The sequence below is a fragment of the Rhinolophus hipposideros genome (assembly GCF_964194185.1).
Source record: "Rhinolophus hipposideros genome assembly, chromosome: 4".
NCBI classification, from domain to species: domain Eukaryota; kingdom Metazoa; phylum Chordata; class Mammalia; order Chiroptera; family Rhinolophidae; genus Rhinolophus; species Rhinolophus hipposideros.
Window position 1 is genome coordinate 2,796,791 of NC_138050.1, and position 18,186 is coordinate 2,814,976.

Here is an 18,186-nt window from a genome sequence, read left to right on the forward strand (position 1 = left end):
AATACAGTCAATAATATTGGAATAACTATGTATGCTGTTAGATGGGTACTAGATTTATTGGGGTGATAAATGGGAGGGAGGTTGGGGGCAGGGTGAGAAAAGGTGAAGGGATTAAGAAACACAAATTGGTAGTTACAAAATAGTCATGGTGATGTAAAGGATAGGGAATATAATCAGTAATATGGTAATAACTATGTATAGTGCCAAGTGGGTACTAGTCAGAGAATCACTTCCTAAATTATATAAATGTCTAACCACTATGCTGTACACCTGAAACTAATATAAAATATTGAATGTCAATTCTAATTGAAAAATTTTAAAGGGGGGAAAATAAAGAAGAATAAAAGGTTCAAAATTCCAGACATAAACAAATAAGTCATGGGGATGTAATATGAAGCCCAGAAATAGTCATTAATATTTTGATAGCGTGGTACAGTGTCAAATGGTTGCTGGGCTTATCACGGTGATCACTTTTTTAGCATAAGGAATATAACCAATAATATGGTAATAATTCTGTATAGTGCCAGGTGGGTACTGTTAAATAACTATGATGTACACTTGAATCTAATGTAATATTTATGTTAGCTATATTTTAATAGAAATCTTAAAGAGAGAGTATAATTTTAAATCGAGAGAGAGTTGCAAGCTGGGTTTAATCAGAAGCTTGGTAAAGTGAAATAAAGGGACAAAAAAGCCAGAGTTCTCTAAGACAAGACTGGGAAAAGTTTCAGTAAATGTATCTCAATTAATAAGGCAGGAAACTGAGAAACTGAGAAATACACCTTAGGAAGACTTCCATCACAAAGTGTAAGTTTTGAGAATAACATGAACCAATCACTTAGTAAAACGTGCATTTGTGCTCGTATGAGTGTATTTAGGGAAAAAAATAGGGAAGGGGAAGTAGGCACCCATTCGAGAAAAGTGAAGTATAATTATAATTAAAAAAAAAAAACTAAGGGAAAAAAAGTATCTACCTTAATTTGAACTCATTTTATAAAGGGTTTCCTTTACAAAAAAAAAGCACTGACCATTTTGTTTAGTAATTTAAAAACCGTATTTCTTAAAGGCCTGCCATGATAACATAATTTTTAAAAACTGGTAATTCTACTCCTCTAAATAGATTGAAAGCTACAGCCCCAATCAAAAGGCAACCTACCAATATCTGATGGACACTTGTCTTATTAGGGAGACCACTTCATGGACAGTGTAGATGCCTGAGCACTGTGCTGTACACCTGAAGCTGAATAGTAAGTATCAACTACAATTTAATAAGTTATATAGTCACAGGATGTAGAGGACAGCATAGGTAATAGAGTCAGCGGAATTGTAACAGCTATATAAGACGTCAGAGGGGTACATCTTAACATAGGTCAAGTGCTAAACCAGTGTCTGGCACATACACGTCTGGCTCAGTAAATGAAAGCGGCCTCTGTTATTGCAATTATTATTATGAACAACACTACACAGAATAAAAACTGGGTCCTAATATTGTTTTGGTCATTTAAAAGAATACTAAGTACTTTTAAAAGTGTAGTTGAAACTCAAATAGTAGGGAGAGTAGGGATCAATAGTCAGTCCTTAAAGACTTCAATAATAAGAATTCGTTTCTTGTGAGAAATTTTCACTTTATGAGTGCCAAGTAATTTTCACTATATAGTTTTAAGTTCAACAACTTCTGCCACTGTTCAAAAAAAACCCACATTATTTTTAACAAAAAAACAAACAAACCTCTAAAGTCAAAAGCAAGAAGTTGAGTAAGAATTCATTCAATTTATAAACAGAGCTATAAATAAAATTTACATTGTAAAGCGAAACAGGAGATTCTTCTAAGATTTATAAATAAAGCCAATTCAGTTATTTGTGGAATAAGAGAATGAAGGCTAAAACAATGCACAAATCCATAGAAGAAAACCCTTAAACCAAACTTGTGTGTTACTTTTAACATTATCCCTATCTAGCACATTGTCCAAACTTTTTCCAAATTGCTGATGAAAGAAGTTTAACTTATGTTGAGTTCCTTTGATCTCTTTATCCTTCCTTACCATCACAAAGAGCTACTAATAGCAATAAAGTAGCTAAAAATTGAAGAGGAAACAGAAGAAAAAACACAAAAGACCTAGATAATCAGACTTTGAATAATCTGAAATGGATCAAAATTTATAGCTTTGTAAAGTGAACTAAAAAATTTTAAATTTTTATTAGCAGAAAACTCAGAAATATTAATAATGTAGATTAAATATAAAAGTATGCATTATATCTATAGTAGTAATGTGAGCAGCACCAAAAGAATATTCCTCAGGGATTTCTGGTCAAGATGGTGTAGATAAACGCTTGCCTCCACTCAAGAACACATCAAAATTCAACTAGTGTATGGAAAAACTATCACTGAGAATCACCTGAAGTCTACCTGAACATAAGTCCTACGACTAAGGACACACAGAGGAAGCTACTTCCAGATTTGTAGAGACACAGAATGGGCTGGTCCCATACCAGCATGTGCACACCACATGTGACCAATAAAAATCAGAACGGGTATCTCGGCTGCAGAGATCCTTCCAGAGGAATCAGGGGTCCCTGCCCCTTCCCCAGCACAGGGTTCCAGTTCTGGGGAAAGAAGTCCCCATACTTCTGGTTGTGAAAACCAGCAGAGATGGTAGCTGAGTGAGACAAGAGGGTAGCTGGAGTAACAGGCATTGAATGTCAACTGTAATTGAAAAATTAAAAGGCGGGGAGTGAAGGGGCGTAAGAGATTCAAATTTCCAGGTTAAGACAAATAAGTCATGGGGATGTACTGTACAGCATAGGGAATATAGTCAACAATACTGTGATAGCATTGTACGGTGTCAGATGGTTGTTGGACTTATCATGGTGATACCTAGTCTAGTCTCCTTTTGTCACCATATATTTGACCCTATTTACTGGTATATATGTACTTATATATACCGTTTTCGGTATATAAATGTTGCATAACTATGGTGTACACCTGAAACTAATAACATTGTATGTTAGATATATTTTTCAAAAAATCTTAAAAAAAATATTCCTCTGGTATACCAAAACGGGAGGCTCACATCATAAATAAAGTTGCAATGTGTCTTCCCCATCCCTTTCATCTTACCCTTAACTGAAAGGAAATCATTAATGAACATGTCCAAACTATATTTGTTCGTCAACTGCAATCACAGGTTGGCTACAGAAAGAAGAATTTAGCAAAACTCAATGAAAGCATTTGGTGAGAACTAATTGGCTATATAGAATTTGAAATAGGAATACTGTATATTATATTATTATTTGTAAATCCTTTACTGCATTCATTTTTATCACTATAATTTATAATAAATGTAGTGTATTAAAGAAAAAAATTTGAGATAAAAACACAATACCTGAATATCTTTCTTAACTGGTTTAGCTTTGTTATCTGCAACCTTCTTCCTAAATTCAAGAAGAACTTCTTTACAGTCTTCAAGGTGAACCTCAGGCTCCCAGGTGTCATCATCTGATGTGTATCCTTTCCATCGAACTTTGTAAAGTACTTTACCCTGTTATATAAATGAAAAACAGGCAAATAAAGGACATTACTGACTTGACCAAATTTCCAACAATATACAATTGCTGAGAATATAAGAACAAACTTGAAATGGATTAATATCACTATAAAGTATGTCCATCTCCTGAAGTGGCTTAAGAAAAAAAACAGGATCGCATTGAATGCAAAGGCAACAAAAGCAAAATTAAATAAGTGGGACTTCGTCAAACTAAAAAGCTCCTGCACAACAAGGAAACCATCAATACAATAAAAAGACCACATAATGAATGGAGAAAACATTCTCAAATCATGTATCTGCTAAGGGGCTAATAACCAATATATATAAAGAATGCAAAAACCTCAATAGCAAAAAACCCAAACAATCCAATTTAAAAATGGGCTGATCTAAATACACATTTTTGCAAAGAAGACATACAGATGTCCAACAGGCACATGAAAAGATGCTCAACATCAGTAATCATCAAGAAAAATGCAAATCAAACCCATAATGAGATATCACTTCACGCATATCAGAATGGCTATCATCAATAAATCAACAAATAAGTGCTGGCGAGAATGTGGGGAAAAGGGAACCCTTGTGCACTGTTGGTGGGATTGCAGATTGGTGCAGCCATTATGGAAAACAGTGTGGAAGTTCTTCAAAAAATTAAAAATAGAACTATCTTATGACCCACCAATTCCACTTGTGGTATTTATCTGAAGAAAATGAAAACACTAACTTGAAAAGATACATGGATCCCTATGTTCTTTATAGCATTATTCACGGTGGCCAAGGCATGGAAACAAGCTAAGTGTGTTTCGATAGATGATGGGATAAAGAAGATGTGGAACATATACACAATGGAACACTACGCAGCCATAAGAAAAGATGAAATACTGCCATATATGACAACATGGATGGATGTTGAGAGTATCATGCTAAGCGAAGTAAGATAGACGGAAAAGGACAAGAACTGTATGACTTCACTCATGTGTGGGATATAAAACAGAAAGCAACAAATGAACAAACTCAAAGACACAGACAATAGTAGTAGTGGTTACCAGAGAGGAACAGGAGTAGGGGGAGGATGAAGAGGGTAAACAGGGTCAAACATATGGTGACAGAAGGAGACTAGACTTGGGTGATGAGCACACAATATAAATGATGCAATATACAGAAAATGTATTATAAAGCTGTATACCTGAAACTTAATATAATGTTATTAACCAATGTTACCACAGTAAATTTAATTTTTAAAAAAGTTAAAATCATAAAATTCTCTGAAGAAAACAAAGGTATTAATCTTCAGGACCCTGGATTTGACAATGGATTCTAGATATAACACCAAGAGCATACACTAAAAATAGGCACAAAGACTATCAAAATTATAAACTTCTGTGCAGCAAGGACATTATCAACAGAATGAAAAGGGAACCCATAGGAGAAAATATTTGTAAATCACATCTGATAAGGAATTAAATCCAGAATACATAAACAACTCCTACAACTTAAAAAAAAAGAAAAGGCAAACTAACTTACTTAAAAATGGGTAAAGGACTTGCCTGGACATTTCTCCAAAGACATACAAATGGCCAATGAGAAGATGCTCAACACCATTAGTCCTTAGGAAAATGCAAATCAAAACCATGATACTACCTCCCACCAAGGAGACGACCGTCAGCTACAAAAACACGGACAGTAACAAGTGTTGGTGAGAACGTGGAGACATTAGAACTTCCTTACATTAGTGGTGGGAATGTAAAATGGTGCAGCTGCTGTGGAAAAGTTTGGCAGTTCCTCAAAAAATTAAACAGAATTACTTCATGACCCAGCAATTCCACTTTTCCCAAAGAATTGAAAGCAGGGGCTCAAACAGATACCTGTACACTCATGTTTAGTGCAGCACTATTCACAACAGCCAAAAAGTAGAAACAACCCAAGTGTCCATCAACAGGTGAATGGATAAACAAAATGCGGTATAACCACACAATGGATATTATTCAGCCTTAAAAGAGAGAAAATTCTGAAACATGCTACAAAATGGATGAACCTTAAAGACATTATGTTAGGAGAAATAAGCCAGTTACAGAAGAACAAATGTTTTATGAGTCGTTACATGAAGTACCTTTAATAGCTATATAGACAAAGAGCAGAATCATGGCTGCCAGGGGCTGAGGAAAGGAGGAAATGGGGAGTTACTGTTCAATGGGGTCAGTTTCAGTTTGGGAAGATAAAAAAGTTCTGGAGATGGACAGTAGTAATGGCTGCACATCAGTGTGAATGGACTTAACACCACTGAACTATACACTTAAAAATGATTAAAATGGCAAATTTTAAGATACACATATAAAAAACATAAAACTAGAATATTTTTTTTGGTTACTTGTTGTGCCTTTTACCCATTTCCTTGCTCATTTGTAAGATTTTTTCTTTTAAATTCTTTATTGCTATTTAATCTTTGTCATATATATTCCAAATTTTTGGTTCTCCAGATTTCTGGTTTATTTTTTCTGCTCAACACCCAATCTCACTAAGAAGCAAGAACATACTCAGGAGAGTTGTCCATGTGAACTGCAGAGCCCTACTCTAGCTACATTTCACACTTGCCTGGTTTCATTCACACAAATCCTGACTGCCACACTGAGTGCCAGCACTGCTCCCTCCCATTTTACCCTTCAATCATGCCTTCATTATGCCAACTGTAGAAGAACAAGCATTAGTATCTAGTAGGATCAAAAATTGAGATATAATGGAAAAAGAGTAGACTTCAACTCTTAACTTTTAAAGATAATCCCAAAAACCCTTATAACTTTAAATTAATAATTAAGAGTCTATGTATGGTTTTGAGGTCGGTTACATAACTGGGTTGGGGGACAGTGATTATATCAGCCGAGAATGTATGCACATTCTTTTTAGCAAAACAGTGTACAAAAAGACACCTAGTATTACATGACTATACAACTTTGTAAGAGCGTCTATGAAAGCGTGGTTAAAACTGAAGATAAACAAAGCACAGTTGTTTAAGAAGCTGGTATAAATGAGGAGAAAGAAATCTCAGTAGTACGCAGTGTGTCCTAAACAAAAGCAGTACGCCTGGTCTTGGTAGAAACATATGAAGAGTTACATCGTTATAGTGGGGTGCAGGACTACGCTAATTTATTCAATAACAGGGCATGCAAACAAATGATCTTTATTTGTGGGCCATATTATTTTTGTGTGTGCAAAATAATAGTGGTAAATTTGTAGCTTTTAAAAAACACTATTTACTTTCAAGTAGGCCAAAAACAATGTATAGAGTAAAAAGATAAAGCCAGTATTAACAACCTGGGATCTGGGTGAAGATAACATTAAGATTAACAACCGGGGGATCTGGGTGAGGATGTAACGGAGATTCTAGATAATTCTATTAACTTTTCTCATGATTTAAAAAAAAGCAGTTAAAGCACCAGTAAACTTTTACTTCTGTATTTAACAGTTATAAATGTAATGCTAGTTACCAATTAAATTTGATCTAGTCAATGAGGGTATTAACAACCATTCTCAAGTATTAAGAGCACATCGCAATTCTAGCTCCAGATTTAATTTACTGGTAATTGTTATCAGTCTCTATTTTGGCAGTTTTGTTTCATTCATTCAACAAATATTGTATCAGCAACCTTTTGAGTCTTAGTGGTATAGCAGTAAAAACAGATAAAATCCCTAAATTGTATGTTGTTTTACAGGAGTCCAGTGGATCTAAATATTGCCCAGGGCTTTACCACATAGTAAGAAATTTCATGATGGACCTGGGATTTATAAACTTATCTTCAAAATTCTGGAAATAGTCTATATTCTTAGTAACCAAGTTTTCTTTTAGTTTAATAATGAGTGAGCCAAACTAAAAGGCAGCAGCAGATGGTCCTCCTAGATTGTATACACTAATCAGTTAAAAATTTTTGTTATTAAAAAAAAAAAAATTCAAGGCTGGAGAGTCCAAGTGTGTTATAAACATGAAATGAGTTTTTTTTTTTTTTTTAAAACAAGTGCAACTGTATTTAAGCATTTTAATGGACTTCAACTGGCTCAATAATAGTAGTAAAAATACCTGCTCTGTTTTAGTATTGCTTTAAACTCAACAAAAAACACGTCACAAAAAATGAGTTACAGGGGCTGGCCCGGTGGCTCAGGCAGTTAGAGCTCCATGCTCCTAACTCCGAAGGCTGCCGGTTCGATTCCCACATGGGCCAGTGGGCTCTCAACCACAAGGTTAACGGTTCTACTCCTCGACTCCCGCAAGGGATGGTGGGCTGTGCCCCCTGCAACTAGCAACGGCAACTGGATTTAGAGCTGAATTTAGCCCTCCACAACTACGATTGAAAGGACAACTTGACTTAGAAAAACTCCTGGCAGTACACACTGTTCCCCAATAAAATCCTGTTCCCCTTCCCCAATAAAATCTTTAAAATATACATATATATATATAATATATGTCAGTTAAAGTCAAACATTCTTTTTAAACACATGAAACATTTATTAATACTATCAAATGTTTGGAAATTAAGCAATATATTTGTACATAATTTATGAAAATTGGAAAATATTTTAATTTGAATGAAAACAAACATACTACATAATTTACAAACTGTAAAGTGAAACCAGAGAGTAATTAATTGTCTTAAAGGCACACAATTTGAGAAAAGGAAAAGCTGAAAAACAATGAGTTATGTAACCACCTCAAGGCGTTAGAAAAAGACCTGTAAATTAAGAAAATAAAGGAAAAGCAGAAATTAATGAAGTAAAAAACAAAGATTAACCTAACATTAAAAAAAGGGTAACATCACAACCAACTTTGGTTTCTTCTATGAACACAAAGTTGATTTAATATTAGGAAATCAATGTTATTTACCACATTAATGCAATAAAGGAGAAAAATTACGTGATCATCTCAAATTCAACATCCATTCATAAGAAAAGCATTTAGTAACTAGGCATAAAAGGGAATTTCTTTAACCAAGAAAGGGTAAATACACAAAAATTAATTGTATTTCTATATGTGAGCAATAAACAAGACAACAAAAATTTAAAGACAATTTACCACTGCATCACATGTCAAATACACCTAAAAATAAATTTAATAAAAGATATTCAAGATCTCAACAGAGAAAGACAAAAAACATTATTGAAAGAAATTAATGTCATTCCCTATGGAGAAAAAAAAAAGAAATTAATCTAAATTTATCCAGATTCATTACAAATCCCAATAAAACTCCCAAGTTGGTTTTTTGTTTTTTTTTAAAGATTTTACTGGGGAAGGGGAACAGGACTTTATTGGGGAACAGTATGTACTTCCAGGTCTTTTTCCAAGTCAAGTTGTTGTCCTTTCAGTCTTAGTTGTGGAGGGCGCAGCTCAGATCCAGGTCCAGCTGCTGCTGCTAGTTGCAGGGGGCACAGCCTACCATCCCTTGCAGGAGTCAACATTGTGGTTAAGAGGACGCGCTCCAACCAACTGAGCCATCCGGGAGCTCAGGGGCAGCTCAGCTCAAGGTGCCCTGTTCAATCTTAGTTGCAGGGGGCACAGCCCACCATCCCTTGCAGGAATCGGGGAGTCGAAGAATCGAGAATTCGAGGAGTCAAACCGGCAGCTTTGTGGTTGAGAGCCCATTGGCCCATGTGGGAATTGAACCGGCAGCCTTCGACATTAGGAGCACAGAGCGCCAACCGCCTGAGTCACTGGGCTTGACCCCAAAAATCCCAAGTTTCTGTGTGCCAGGAAATGGATTAGTTGATTCTAAAATTTACAAAGCATTATTAAAGAATAACAAGAACAGTTTGTTCACAAAATCTGACCCCTATATTACACTACACTCAAAATGAATTCCAAGTGAAGTATTAATATGAAACCTGACAGGCAAACCAATAAAGCTTCTAGGGAAAAAAAAGGAAATATCTAAGGTAGGGAAAGATTTCTCAAAAAAAAAAAGCACTCAACATCAAGAGAGACTTAGGGGGCGGCCCATTGGCTCAGTTAGGGTGCAGTGCTCATAAAACATCGAGGTTGCCAGTTCGATTCCACATGGGCCAGTGAGCTGCGCCCGCCACAACTAGATTGAAGACAGGTGACTTGGAGCTGATGGGTCTTGTAAAAACACACTTTCCCCAATACTCCCCAATAAAAAATTTTTAAAAATTACCAAAAAAAGAGGAGAGATTTAGTTTTCCTACATTAAGCATATGAACTTCTGTTCATCAAAAAGACGTAGCAGGAAAAGAAATTTGCAACACATCACCAACATATAAGTATATGAAAAGATGCTCAATAATTTGAACACTGATTACTAATACAGGATACAGAGAAATACAAATTACAAGTGGGAAATACTATCATATACTCACCAGAACTGGATAACAATAAAAAGACTGACAATATCAAGTGTTGGTAGGGTACGAAACAAAAGGAATTCTCATAAACCATCACTAGTAGTGTAAATTGGTAATAATCACTTTCAAAAAGTTTCCACTTAAAACTGAATATAGGGGTTCTGGTCAAGATGGAAGGGTAGGTACATGCTGTGCTTGCCTCTTCTCACAACCACCTCAAAATGACAACTAAGTTACAGAATAATCATCAAGAACTGCATGAAGTCTAGTTGAACAGAAGTCCTATAGCTAAGGACACGCAGAAGAAGCCAATCCAGATTGGTAGGAGTGGCGGAGACACGGAATTGGTTGGTACCACACCGTGTGGTGGGTAAAAAGCGAGAGATATCTCGGCTACAGAGGTACACCTGAAGGAGCGAGGTACCACAGTCCCACACCAGGTGCCCCAGCCCAGGGTTCCAGTGCTGAGAAGTCCCCACGACTCCTGGCTGTGAAAACATGCAGAGGTGATGGCTGAGTGAGATGGAGAGTGGCTGGAGTCCACTCCTCTTAAAGGGCCCGTGCACAAACTTACTGGCTGGTGGACTCACTCGTTCTGAGCAGTGGCTAGAAAGGTTCCAGGGATATATGAGGAGGAAAAGAGTTGCCTGGCTTTAGGGAAAGGGCTGGAGGGGCAAGTTTCTCCTGGACAGAAATGCTGGCAGAAGCCATTGTTTCTTTGTTGAGCCCACCCCCTCCTGGCATGCGGACACAGGCAAGCACCATATCTGAGTCTCCATCAACCTGACTAACACCATTTTTCCTGCCCTGGTGATTCTGAGACCCCAGCCCAACCAACCCAACTTGTGGGCACACCCAAGCCTCTCCCAGGGACTTTTCCATGCAAACGGCCTGTTGACTTCCTAAAACCTCTCAACGGTTCACAAAACCCAAATAAGCAGCATCTGGCCTTGCATGCCCTGTACCTCTTGCTAAGCAGCCCCAAGGCCAGCAAGAGTGGCACCTGGCCTTGGTTCTCAGCTTAGCCTCTTCCTGGTACCTCCAAGCCCAGAACAAGTGGCAAACAACTGTAGTTCACTTTGTAGCTCACACCAAGTGGCCCCAGGCAGGGCACAGGTAGCAGCGGACCTTGACCTGCAACAGAGCCCCTCCAGAACCAACACATCCAATCGCCAGCTTAAGACCACACCAGAGCACCACCCACCACCTCCACAAATGACACTCCCGAGGGGCAGACTGGGCAGGGACCAGAGCCCTGCTAAACCAAATCCTGCTCCACAGGGTCAGCCATGCACAACAGCTCCTCCACTGTAGTCACGGCCAGTCCTCAACCTATCAGCCCGAGGGTCAATCCCTCCCTTGTCATGTGAACAGCAACCAGAGCTCAACTACAATAGGAGGGCACACACAAGGGACACATCTGGAGAAGCCGGCTCAGGTGACCAGGGAGACTGCATCATGGACTCACAGGACACCTACTATATAAGGCCAGTCCACCAAGACTGGGAAGCATCGCAGCCCAATCGAATACACAGAAATAAACACAGGGAGGCAGCCAAAATGGGGACACAAAGAAACATGTCCCAAAGGAAAGAACAGAACAAAGCTCCAGAAAAAGAAAGAAATAAAATGGAGACAAGCAATTTACCAGAAGCAGCAGTTCCAAACAAACACTGGTTAAGGGATGCTCAGCAATCTCAGGGAGCACTTCCACAAAGAGATAGGAAACATAAAAATGGAGATAAAAAAACATGAAAAAGAACCAATCAGAAATGAAGAATACAATAACTTAAATGAAGACTACGTTAGAGAATCAGCCGATTAGATGAAGCAGAGGATCAAATGAGCAATTTGGAAGACAAGGTAGCAGAAAACACCCCAATAAGAACAGCAGAAAGAAGAAAGAGTCAAAAAAAAATGAGGATAGTTTAAGGGGCCTGTGGGACAACATCAAGTGTACTAACATTTGTTTCATAGGGGTACTAGAGGAAGAGAGAGATCAAAGAAACGAAAACCTATTTGAAGAAATAATGGAAAACTTCCCTAACCTGGTGAATGAAACAGACATATGAGGTATGATCAAAAAATGTGGTGAATGTTTAAATTTAAAAAATTTATTACAGGGGCAGGCCTGGTGGTTCAGGCTGTTGGAGCTCCGTGCTCCTAACTCCGAAGGCTGCCAGTTCGATCCCCACATGGGCCAATGGGCTCTCAACCACAAGGCTGCCAGTTCAATTCCTCGACTCCCGCAAGGGATGGTGGGAAGCACCCCCTGCAACTAAGATTGAACAGGGCACCTTGAGCTGAGCCGCCGCTGAGTTCCCGGATGGCTCAGTTGGTTGAAACGCGTCCTCTCAACCACAAGGTTGCCGATTCGACTCCACCACGGGATGGTGGGCTGCGCCCCCTGCAACTAGCAATGGCAACTGGACCTGGAGCTAAGCTGCGCCCTCCACAACTAAGCTTGAAAGGACAACTTGACTTGAAAAAAGTCCTGGAAGTACACACTGTTCCCCAATAAAGTCGTGTTCCCCTTCCTCAATAAAAAAAAAAATCTTAAAAAAAACTTTATTACAGTAAAAGACATATTGCCATTAACCCCCCTCAAAATACTCCCCCCTCACTTCAAACACTCTTATCCCATCATTTTTGCCACTTTCTGAAGCACTTCTAGAAGTCCTCCTCTGTGAGTGTCTTTAGTTGTGCTGTTGTGGCTGCCTCAATGTCCTGAATCAATTCAAAATGTTTACCTTTTGTAGTCATTTTGACTTTGGGGAAGAGTCATAAGTCACACGGTACTAGATCTGGTGCATAAGATTGATGAGGACACACCATAACGTTTTTATTTGACAGAAATTGCTGTACCAGAAGCCATGTGTGACATGGAGCCTTTCTGTTGTGATCACAAACTACAGTGACTGCTGCTGCCGAGTGCCATCCAACGGAGAGGCAGGGATCTTCGATATGGGAAGCGACGTGTGGAACCTTAGTGACAGTGTGTGACAAGTCTCAACTTGTTCGGTGCAGTCAGTCAGGTGTGAGCTCCAGTCGAGTGGTGTTTCAAAGTGTGCCGTAAATCATCCCCATCAATGCTCCATGTCAACGCTCCATGTCACACATCGCTTCTGCTATGGCAATTTCAGTCAAATAAAAACATTACGGTGTGTCCTCATCCATCTTATTCACCAGATCTGGCACAGTACGACTTCTGGCTCTTCCCAAAGTCAAAATGACCATGAGAGGTAAATGTTTTGAATCAATTCAGGACATCGAGGCAATCAAGACAGCAAAACTAAAGATACTCACAAAAGAGGACTTCCAGAACTGCTTCAGAAAGTGGCAAGAATGATGGAATTAAGTGTGTTCAAATCGAGGAGTAGTTTGAGGGGGATTAATGGCAATATGTCTTTTACTGTAGTACTTTTAAATGTAAACATTCACCATATTTTGTGGTCACACCTTTTATGAGCCCAGGAAGCACAGAAGAGTCCCCAACAAGATGAACACAAAGAGGCCCACACTAAGACACGTCACAATTAAAATGCTGAAGCTTGAAGTCAAAGAATCTTAAAAGCAGCAAGAGAAAAGTAGTCAGTTACCTACAAAGGAGCTCCCGTAAGACTCAACTGATTTCTCCACAAAAACTTTGCAGGTCAGAAGAGACTGGCAAGTATTATTCAAAGTGATAAAAAAGTGAGCACCTACCAACGAGATTACTGTATCCAGCAAATCTCTCATTTAGAATCAAAGGATAGATAAAGAACTTCCCAGACAAGAAGAAGCTGAAGGGATTCATCTCTAGCAAACCAGTATTACAAGAAACGTTAAAGGGGCTTCTTTAAGAATGAAAAAAAGATTAAAAAATATGAATAAAATGGCAATAACTATATACCGTGTTTCCCTGAAAACAACACCTACCCAGACAATCAGCTCTAATGCGTCTTTTGGAGCAAAAATTAATATACGACCCAATATGATATCGTATGGTATAACAGTGGGTCTTACATTATAGTAAAATAAGACCGGATGTTATATTAATTTTGCTTCAACAGATACATTACAGCTGATTGTCTGGCTAGGTCTTATTTTTGTGGAAACACGGTATCTATCAACAAAACATGACCCTTGCACATGCTGCCTAACAGAGACTCACTTTAAATTGAAAGACACACACAGACTGAAAGTAAAGGGGGAGAAAAAGGTATTTCATGAAAATGGAAAGAAAGAAAAAAGGCTGGGGTAGCAAGCTTATACCAGACAAAATAGACTTTGAAACAAAGGCTATAACAAAGCAAACAAGAACCCAGTAATCCCACTTCTGGGTATTTATCTGAAGAAACCCAAAACGCTACTTCCAAGGGACATATGTATCCATCCGTATGTTCACTGCAGTACTGTTTACAATGGCCAAGATGTGGAAGCAGCCTGGGTGTCCCTCGATGGATGACTGGATAAAGAAGAGGTGGTACATATATACAATGGAATATTACTCAGCCATAAAAGGAACGAAATCTTGCTATTTGCAACAACATGGATGGACACAGAGGGTGTTGTGCTGAGTGAATAAGTCAGACAGAGAAAGAGAAATACCATATGATTTCACTTACATGTGGAATCTAAAGGACAAAACAAACCAGAAACAGACTCATAGCTACAGAGAGCATTTTAATGGTTGCCAGATGGGAGGGCGGTAGGGTCAGGGTGAAAAAGGGGAAAGGATTAAGAGATACAAAGTGGCAGTTACAAAATAGTCACTGGGATGTGAAATACAGCATAAGGAATATAGTCAATAATATTGGAATAATTATGGTGTCAAATGAGTACTAGATTTATCAGGGTGGTAACTTCATAAATTATATAAATGCCTAATCACTATCTTGTGCACCTGAAACCAATGTAATACTGTATGTCAACTGTAATTGAAAAATAAAACTTAAAAAAACTGAAGATATACGCATCCCTTATGTCCGAACAATTCCACGCTCAGGGGTATGTAATCAAGAGAAACATACACGCACAATGCACCAGGAGACATGTTCAATCAAGTTCACATAAGTGTTACTTACAATAGCCCCAAACTGAAAACAACTCAAATACCCATCAACAACAGTAAAAAAGATAGACTGTAATATATTCACACAACTGAATACTATAGAGCAAAATGAAAATCAAAGAAACTACAGCCCCACACACCATGGATTAAATCTCACGAAGATATTGTTGAGCAAGAAAAGCACACACAAAACAAATATTGTGAGGTTCCATTTAAATGAAGGAAAAAATAAGGAAAACTAAAACGCTGAGGAATGCATATTTAGGTGGAAAAGTTACAAAGGAAAGAAAGTAATGACCATATAATAATTCAGGATAGTTATTGTGGGGGACTGGAGGAGGCACTGAGTGGAAGGGGATCCAAAAGGGATTTCTAGGGGCTGCCAGTTAGCTCAGTTGGTTATAGCGCGATGCTCATAACATCAGGGCTGCTGGTTCGATTCCCACATGGGCCACTGTGACCTGCGCCCTCCACAACTAGATTGAAACAATTACTTGAGTACTTGACTTGGAGCTGATGGGTCCTGGAAAAACACACTTAAAGTAAATTAAAGTTTTTTTAAAAAAGGGGATATCTAGGGCTTCAGTCTAATATTTCCTAACTTGGGTGGAGGTTACACACAGTTGTTGGCTTTGTGATAATTCATTAAGTTGTAAAATAAAGAAAGCATTTATTTATACACTAAATAATTGAATCAAATGGCCACAAATATTAGAAAAAAGTGCCAGTTTTTTATTATGTAAAAATGACTCCATTCCAAAATTGAAGCCCGAACCCTGAGATTCTGTGAGATTCATTTAATTTTTCTGAAAACACAAAAAGTTTACATTTAGCAATAAACTTAAACAAAGAACATGGCCAATATATAAACTTAGCGTTAACACAATTCCCCCAAGCCAACATTCACCACAGTGGCTTACTCTGTAACAGAATAATACCACAAAAGGGTGGCTCATGAGCAATGGAAATGCCACAGACTGGTTGTTTTAAACCCTTAGACTACAGGGAGGCCTAACAAACCATTATCAGGACCCTGTGTTGGTCAAGTAGCTGGCTCACTCAGCAGGATTTCCAAAGTAACTGCCATAGTCCTGTTCACCTTAAAATCACTCATTCACAAGAGCATCTACAAATCCAAGACCCTGGCAACGAGAGTTTTCACACAACTTATACCACTAAGTCTAACCCTCCTTTACTGTCTTAAACATTTAAGTTTCTTAGTTTTAACCACTTTTGACTAGAATATGAGGCTTTAGGTACACTACAATTCTTTGGGATGAGCAAAACTAGATTGTATAAACACGTGAATCCTCTTAATTCTAAAGATACTACCCCCTAACCAAATATTTTCTAAACACCTTTTATGTGCCAAGCCCTGTGTTAAATGAAGGTGATACAAAACAGATTGGCTCCACCTCTCACCTCAAGGTGCCTGCAATATATTTGGGAAAATTATATTTAAAAATGTTCCTATTTTTACTGCACTGCACTGTAATGGCATTGGACTTCAATTACTCATTTACTTACTGGACAGGGGAACTTTTCAATGTCAGCAAGCGTGTATACTGCAATTCATCTCTATGTACTCAGGACCCAACACAGCACCTAGCTCGCAGTTGCTGATTAAGAATATTTGCTGAGGGCCTGCCAGGTGGCTCAGGCGGGTAGAGCTCTGTGCTCCTAACTCCGAAGGCTGCCGGTTCGATTCCCACATGGGCCAATGGGCTCTCAACACACACACACACACACACACAAAAAGGAAAAAAAAAAAAAAAAAAAAAAAGATTGATGTAAAAAAAAAAAAAAAGAATGTTTGCTGAATGGACAAAAAAAAGTAACACAAGGTAGCACACGATGAATGGGAAATTAACAGACAATAAAAAGAATACAATATAAAGATCTGATCACCGTATGGGGACTCTGGTCATCTCACACCAACAATCTAATATACACGAAGCACTTGCTGCATTAAGTACCAGTGAGACAAAGATTAATGCAGTCACATCCCTGTATTCGAGGAGCCCACAATCTAGCATAAGAGGCCAACACACAAAGAACCACGATGCTTTAAATGCGTTAGAAGGGCGCAGAAGGGAGCGCACCTCATTCTTGCAGCGATCATGGTCTAAAGAGGCTGTGAGAGGGAAATGGACTGAGGCCTTGAAAAGACGGAGTTGGGTTTTGGCCGGAGAGGGAACGGCGAGCGCAGAGGCAGTGAGGAGTGTCGGGCATCTCTGAGTGGCTGTCATCAGAGGAAGCCCAGGAAGACCGTTAAGGGCACCGCACTCTGTAGGGCGAGATGCTGAGGGTGAATGGGGCTTCCTTCAGGTTTACAATTTTCTTTTTATTTTTCAATTGTAGTTGATGCCTGAAGATTTCACACCAGAAATTGGTCACGGCTTCAGAAAACACTGAAACGACGGCATGGACGTGGACGCTGAAGAACAGACTAATTTCAATGTCACCCCTCTCCGGCAAAGCACTGGCCCCACAGGAATGTCAACGCCGAGCACCGCAAAACCCTTCACCCGCCCTCACACACTGCACCCCAAACCGCTTCTGGTGACAACCCCTTCCCGCGTCGTGAGACGCGTCCCCGCCGCCGCCGCCGCCTCGGGCCGCGCGCAGCCCTCACGCACCCCCTCGGTCTTCATGTCCAGGATCTTCTCCACCTCGAACACATCTTCCCCGTCCTCCTCGCTGTCCCCCATGGCCTCCGCTCCTTTACTGGCTCCGTCCTTCTCCTCGCCCACTGCTCCAGCTCCCTCGCCTTCGCCTTCAGGAGGCTCACTGGGGCTGTGGGCGCCAGAAACGGGAGCCGCAGCCACGCTCGCCCCCTCAGCAACGGCCACGGCCGCCGCCGCCGCCGCCGCCATAGCAGGAGTCTGCAAACCGCACAGCAAAAGCGCCTACGACGCACGCCCGGCGCTCCTCGCGCTCCACGATCGGCCCTTATCCGCTAGGGCAGCGTGACGCCGCCGCGAGGGAATCCGCCAATGACGGGCCCGGGGCCCCGGAGCGACACTCACACCGACCAATCAGTCGAGGTAGGCACGCCAGAGTCCTGCGGGACACAGGGGAAGTGGGTGGGCGGGCCGAGGGGCGCCCGGGCGAAGGGCGGGCGGCCGCGGCGAGCGAGGAGCCGGGTGGGGAGGCTGGGGGGGCCAGGGGGCCGGGGTTCAGAGGGCGCGAGCTGACGGGGCTGGGCTCCGGCGGTCCTGAGGGAAGCGCCGGCTCGGGAGGGGACTG

The 18,186-nt window shown here is 39.9% G+C and overlaps 1 protein-coding gene across 3 annotated transcripts in view; it reads right to left on the reverse strand.

Annotated features, from left to right (window-relative positions):
- Positions 1-17,895, reverse strand: part of MPHOSPH8 (M-phase phosphoprotein 8) — a 44,670-nt gene extending 26,775 nt beyond the window's left edge. For all 3 annotated transcript variants that reach the window (XM_081046746.1, XM_081046745.1, XM_081046747.1), the window contains exons 1-2: positions 17,577-17,895; positions 3,384-3,539 (exon numbers count right to left, since the gene is read on the reverse strand). In XM_081046746.1, coding sequence (XP_080902872.1) covers positions 3,384-3,539; positions 17,577-17,813 — 393 coding nt within the window. In that variant the 5' untranslated portion in view covers positions 17,814-17,895. The remainder of the gene's footprint in view (positions 1-3,383; positions 3,540-17,576) is intronic.
- Between the last annotated feature and the right edge of the window lie 291 nt (positions 17,896-18,186).